This window comes from Charadrius vociferus, unplaced genomic scaffold, assembly GCF_000708025.1.
Source record: "Charadrius vociferus isolate BGI_N301 unplaced genomic scaffold, ASM70802v2 scaffold423, whole genome shotgun sequence".
Taxonomy (NCBI): domain Eukaryota; kingdom Metazoa; phylum Chordata; class Aves; order Charadriiformes; family Charadriidae; genus Charadrius; species Charadrius vociferus.
The window spans coordinates 1,736,398-1,742,871 of NW_009648149.1; the positions used below are offsets into that span (position 1 = coordinate 1,736,398).

Here is a 6,474-nt window from a genome sequence, read left to right on the forward strand (position 1 = left end):
GGGGTCTGGAGCACACGTCTGGTGAGGAGCGGCTGAGGGCCCTGGGGGGGTTCAGCCTGGAGAGGAGGAGGCTGAGGGGAGACCTTCTCGCTCTCGACAGCTCCCTGACAGGAGGGGGCAGCAACGGGGGGGCGGTCTCTGCTCCCAAGGAACAGGCGATGGGACAAGAGGGAACGGCCTCAAGTTGCGCCAGGGGAGGTTTAGGATGGATATTAGGAAATATTTCTTCATGGAGAGGGTTGTGAAGCAGTGGCACAGGCTGCCCAGGGCACTGGTGGAGTCACCATCCCGGGAGGGATTGAAAAGCCGGGTAGACGTGGTGCTGAGGGACATGGGTTAGTGGTGGGTTTGGTAGTGTGGGGTTGATGGGTGGACTTGATGATCTTAAAGGTCCCTTCCAAGACACCTTCCTTCTCTTCTGTAAATGATTCTATGATGCACCCTGATGCCGTCCCAGCTGGTGGGCAGGGTTTGGTCTTGCCGTGCTGGTACCAACATGCTGAAGCTTTCAAAGACAGTCTTCCACAGAGGCCCAAGATGGAGGAAAAAGCTGGTGGCTGATGTGTACAGGAGCTAGGAATGATAATATTAGACCCTGACATCTTATCTCTTGATTTCTCTAAAGTCCCGTCACTCCGAGGCAAAGTGCTTATCTGCAGTTTGCAGCCGTGCTCCGTCACACGGGACAGAGATACCTTTGCAGGACGGAGCAGTTTCTTTCTGCCTGCGGTCCGTCAGGGCCGGGAAGGTCTCCCCGCGGCGCAGGGTGCCGGTGAGGAGCCGAGCGGCCGGGCCAAGCGCCCGGCGCGACTCCGGCGCGCTACGCTTCACTCCTTTCTGGGTTTTGGTTTGTTGTTTTGTTTGGGTTTTTTTTCCCCCTTTGTAATCACTTCTGCTTGGGAAGAATTTAGGTCTCAGAAAAACATTCAAAGCCCTTTTTTGTGTGAACGGCAAGACAAAAACCTCTCAAAGCCTGGGGAGGATTTTGCTGGTGAAAGCCGGCTCTGTTCCCCGGGGTGGGCTCATTGGCGGGGGCGGTTTCGGCACGGGGCTCCCCTCGGCAGGGCTCAGCGCCCCATAAATACCCAACGCACGGCTTTCGCTGCCTGTTGGCTGCCGGAGCCTCGGACCCTTCGTCGGGGAGAAAAATGTACAGCCAGTGAGTATTCCTGCCGGCTTTCCTCTGTCGGAGCACGGCGTGCTGCGGCGTTGGTCGGGGGGTTGCTGTGAGGCTGAGGGGCGTCTCTTGGGGCTGTCCGTGCCGGTCCGTCCCGCATCGAGGCGCGATTCTGGCCCAGGGGGACAGCCTCACCTCCGGGGACCGGAGAATGATGGAGGGGAAGGACGGTGCCCTGCACAGGCTGTGTCTGGAGTAGATCAGCTGGGAACAGTTCTCAGCTACGCGCTCCAGTACACTTTGCTGAAAGAAAGAAGGGGGGAAAAAAATGCTTATCCAAAACGTGGGAGGTACAAGTTGGATTGTGCTTCCTGATGATTCAGGATATCCCAAATTTGCCCTTTGGGTGAAGGTGTTTGCCCGCAGGGCTGTGGCACGGGCTATCCCCTCGCCATTCCCTGTTCCTCCGTGTGCTCAGGACGGTTGGCGGGTGGCTGCCGCAGCTGGTCAGAGCCCTGGGAGCCTTACTCAGGCTGGTCCTTCTCCCCCCTGATCTCTCACGTTATTTGCAAGTCACAGATCAGTCCATCCAGAAACAAAACCCCCTCTCTTGGTGGAGCGTTCCAAAGCTGCCCCACAACCGGGCTAACCCCAGGTCTGCTGGTCCTTTCAGGGTCGAGCACCCCGCTGGAGGCTACAAGAAGCTCTTTGAGACCGTGGAGGAGCTGTCCTCTCCAGTCACCGCCCACGTCACAGGTTGGTGTGGGCTCCCTGATCTCCTCCTGCCCGGCTTTTGTCCTCGGGAGCTCAGGGGCCACCAGAGCTCAGAGGCTTCACAAGGGCTGGAGCAGAGGGTGGGAGGTACAGGACCTAACAGGGCTTGAGTGTTTTGGAGTAGAGGAAGGAAAGATTGGATGGGGGATCTTTAGACACATCAATACTCAACATTTTTGGTCAGTCTGTAGAGGAAGAAAAAGGTATAGTTTGAAGAGCTCATACATGCTTAAAACCCAAGTTTAATAAATATATTAAAAAAAATAAATAGTTTGAAGTTCTGTTCTTTCTGTTGACACAATCAAAATTACTTGGTCTGATCTGCCATGGGCTGTGCATGTACCAACGCTGCATCTTCTGCAGGCAGGATTCCCACCTGGCTGCGAGGAAGCCTCCTGAGATGTGGTCCCGGCTTGTTCGAGGTGGGCACGGAGCCCTTCTATCACCTCTTTGATGGCCAAGCGCTCCTCCACAAGTTCGACTTCAAGGAGGGGCATGTTACCTATCACCGAAGGTACGCAGCGATTCTCCAAGCAGAAAAAATAAATAACAAACCGTTTGCTCAAATGTGAGCGCTGGGGACGGGCTCTGCTGCCCAGCATGTGGGAGGCGCCGGTTATTTCAAGTTCGTGCATTTATTGGAAGAGCTCTAACAGTGAGATCACTAAAACCGGCTGAAAATAACTGGAACTTACTCATAGTTAGCAGAAATGTAACTTTTTGTACAGGTTACAAAACATCTGGAAGGGGAGGGCTGGATGTAGCTGCAGTCGGTGACAGAATTACATCATTGTCTGAAAACTGGAATGTGTTTTCAGTTAGAAGCTGCCAAGCTATCAGCTTTCAGGTGTTTGGTGCAGAATATTTAGACAAAACATTGTATTTCCCGTCAGCTTCAGCTCTCCGCAGGCCATCCCTTCCCAGGGCCGCGGTGAGGGGGCGGCTGCTGGACCCCACGTGCTCCAGATGCAGCAAGAGGCTGTGTGTTCCTGACCCCGGTTCCCCGGGAGGCGGGAGGGGGCGGTGTGCCCCTGCCACTTTCAGAGGTCTCATGAGGCTCATCGCAAGAATATTTGTATTAGAATCATAGAATGGTTTAGGTTGGAAGGAACATTAAAGATCATCCAGTTCCACCCCCTGCCCTGGGCAGGGACACCTCCCCCCAGCCCAGGTTGCTCCAAGCCCCGTCCAACCTGGCCTTGAACACCTCCAGGGATGGGGCAGCCACAGCTTCTCGGGGCAACCTGCCCCAGGGGATCACCGCCCCCACAGGAGAGAATTTCTTCACAATATCTCATCTAAATCTCCCCTCTTCCAGTGTCAAACCGTTCCCCCTCATCCCACGGTTCCCCTCCCTGACCCAGAGTCCCTCCCCAGCTCTGCTGGAGCCCCTTTAGGCACTGGAAGGGGCTCTGAGGTCTCCCCTTTTTGGCCTTCTCTTCTCCAGGCTGAACCCCCCCAACTCTCCCAGCCTGTCCTCCCAGCAGAGGGGCTCCAGCCCTTGGATCATCTCTGTGGCCACCTCTGGCCCCGCGCATAGCAGGACCCGCTAATCACATAGCCCGTTGCTTTTTTTTATGGCTACACCTGCAATGTTCCTTCTTGCCCTCCCCAGGTTTGTCAGGACTGATGCTTACGTGAGAGCGATGACTGAGAAAAGGATCGTGATAACAGAATTTGGCACCTATGCCTACCCAGATCCGTGCAAGAACATCTTTTCCAGGTACCACGGGGCTGTAGATGTTGCAGCAACGTCCTGCAGTGTTTCCACTTCCCAGAAGCCCCTGACCGCCTGTCCATTTTCTCTGCTCAGGTTTTTCTCGTACTTCAAAGGTGTGGAGGTCACCGATAACGCCCTCGTTAATGTCTACCCCATCGGTGAAGATTACTATGCCTGTACTGAGACCAACTTTATCACCAGAATCAACCCAGATACGTTAGAGACAATTAAGCAGGTGGGTCTTTGGACCGAGCTTCTAAATACATGGAGGAGTAAAACTGAAATGCCTCTTACAGCAAAGGAAGAGTTGGGGTTTGTCAGGGAGATGATGCAGAGAAAGAGCCAGCTGCGAGGGTTAATGAGAGCAGTGTCGGAACGAGCTTCTAAATGAACCCGCTGCTGCTGCTCTGAGTAATATTTAATTAGGAGGCGATGGGGGGCCGTGGTCCGCACCCTTGTGCTTGGGTTGGGGTTTGCAAACCGGCGCTGCGTGGCAGCCTGGCCCAAGGGAACCGTGACCGGAGGGCTCCTACCAGAGCTTTGCTGCTGTCTTCATTTACATCAGAGCCGAGTGGCATTTACCCTGCGGAGCTGTACGTGATGCAGAACATGTGTTTTGATGTTTTTTGCTTCACTGTGTTACCAACATCCAGCCTGCAGAGCCTTTCCTTTTGGACCTCAGAACCCTGAACCTCTCCCCATAAGCGTGTCAGCCCATCTGACCATCTCAAATTGCTTGGCTTTGCTGCTCTTCTCCTTTTCCCAAAACAGATGGTGATTTGGGCTTAGGGAAAAACTTTCCACGTCTGGAGGGAGGATGTATTGACCTGCGACGCCTTGCAGAGCTGGTGACCTCCCACCTCCTCCCAAGAAAGCTCCTGACTCTCTGCATCTTCTTCTCCAGGTGGATCTCTGTAAATACGTGTCCGTCAATGGGGCAACGGCTCATCCCCACATTGAGAACGATGGGACGGTTTACAACATCGGCAATTGCTTTGGAAAAAACTTTGCGCTCGCCTATAACATCATACGGATTCCTCCGCTTCAGGCAGGTCAGTTAATCCCACCTCTGAGCGAGCGGAGACAATCTTCTCCCATAAATCATTTTATTTTTTTTATCCTTCAAATGAGTTTCGTCATCGAGTTACTCTTTTTAACCTTCTTTAGATTTTATTTGCTTTTTTAAGTAACGGAAATGTTATCTTTAAAACAGTTTAAAGAGGTTTCTAAACCATGAACTGCCTTTGTGTTAAAGGCAGAGCCTTGCTGGGAGGAACACTACAAACACAGCCCAAGTAGGTATGGGTGAAACCCTCCATAACCCTCCAACTGTCCCCTTCCAGACAAGGACGACCCGATGAACAAGTCGGAGGTGGTGGTGCAGTTCCCTTGCAGCGACAGGTTTAAGCCCTCTTACGTTCACAGGTGAGGTCTCCTGGGGTGCGCAGACGGACAACGTGGGTCGGCTGAAAGGGGATGTGCTGCTCCCCTGTGCCACCAGCCGGTCCCCGCGGCAAAGCGGCTGCTTTGACAAGAACGTGGGGACTCACGGAGGTCCCTTCGAGCTCTGCAAGCACCCAAAGGTGGGGTCCATGTGTGCAGCATCACATGCTCTACAGAAGTGGCACACGGGCCTTGTTCTTGCATGTAAAATTAGGTGATTTACCAAAATCGGGATGTGTCTGTTCCCATCGTTTTAGGCCATGACCTGCGTGCTATAGTCACTGCTTAAGATGAACCACTATGTGTTTTTTCTCCACACTAACTCCAGTGGGCTTGATGTGCTCCCTGTATGTTTCCAAACAGCTTTGGGCTGACCTCCAACTACATAGTGTTTGTTGAAACACCGGTGAAAATCAACCTGCTCAAGTTCCTCTCCTCCTGGAGCCTCTGGGGAGCCAACTACATGGACTGCTTCGAGTCCAACGAAACCATGGGGGTAAGTGGCAGGTCATACCAAACTGGGCCATACTGGGCAGCCAGCCCTGGACTGGGAGGTCCATCATATCGGTTTCCCCTTTGTTTCTCTGAGCCTACACCAAGCAGCTGCTCGTTTTTCAGGTCTGGCTTCACGTGGCAGAGAAAAAGAAAGGCAGGCTCCTCAACATCAAATACCGCACCTCGGCCTTCAACCTCTTCCATCATATTAACACCTACGAAGATAACGGGTTTCTGATTGTCGACCTCTGCACCTGGAAGGGGTGAGTCTTGTGGTGCCGAGCCGGTGGGGGCCAGCAGAGCCCCAGCACCAGCCACACCGGTCCCTGCGCCGGCACATCCCTTCCCTCTTGGAATTGCCTACGGCACTCACATCGACTCCCTCCAACCCATCTAAATATTCACACACGGACTCTGCAGGGTGGAAGATACCCAGAGGTGCAGAGAGCCTGTTTGAAACTCATTTTCCAAGAAAAAATTGTTTTTTATCTTTAATTTGCCTTTTTATCCTTAATAAATATTGGGGACTACCAAGGGCTGATGCTATTTCGGCTCCTGGGGCTGCCACGAGCAGGGTCTGGTTGAGGTTTGAATGCTGCTTTGCGTGTTAATGCAGAGAAATGTGGCACCGAAATGGTGATGCCCAACCCCACGTTGGCTGTGCAGCTGGGACGCCCTGGGCTGAGGGGTCCTGGACACCGCCACAGGGCGCTTGGGGCGGAAACCAGCAGTTGCCGGGTTTTCACAGAATCCCAGCATCCCAGACTGGTGGGGGTGGGAAGGGCCCTCTGGAGCTCCCCCAGTGCCACCCCCCGCCAGAGCAGGGGCACCTCCAGCAGTGGCACAGGACGGCGTCCAGGCGGGTTTGGGATGGCTCCAGAGGGGGAGACTCCCCCACCTCTCTGGGCAGCCTCTGCCACTGCTC

At 53.9% G+C, this 6,474-nt stretch overlaps 1 protein-coding gene across 1 annotated transcript in view; it reads left to right on the plus strand.

The window, feature by feature from the left end:
- Positions 1 to 1,147: 1,147 nt before the first annotated feature.
- Positions 1,148 to 6,474, plus strand: part of RPE65 (retinal pigment epithelium-specific protein 65kDa) — a 9,738-nt gene continuing 4,411 nt past the window's right edge. Inside the window, exons 1-9 of the mRNA XM_009883959.1 lie at positions 1,148 to 1,159; positions 1,791 to 1,873; positions 2,255 to 2,405; positions 3,507 to 3,614; positions 3,705 to 3,846; positions 4,516 to 4,663; positions 4,955 to 5,036; positions 5,418 to 5,550; positions 5,673 to 5,812. Of these exons, the coding sequence (XP_009882261.1) occupies positions 1,149 to 1,159; positions 1,791 to 1,873; positions 2,255 to 2,405; positions 3,507 to 3,614; positions 3,705 to 3,846; positions 4,516 to 4,663; positions 4,955 to 5,036; positions 5,418 to 5,550; positions 5,673 to 5,812 (998 nt within the window). The 5' untranslated portion in view covers position 1,148. The remainder of the gene's footprint in view (positions 1,160 to 1,790; positions 1,874 to 2,254; positions 2,406 to 3,506; positions 3,615 to 3,704; positions 3,847 to 4,515; positions 4,664 to 4,954; positions 5,037 to 5,417; positions 5,551 to 5,672; positions 5,813 to 6,474) is intronic.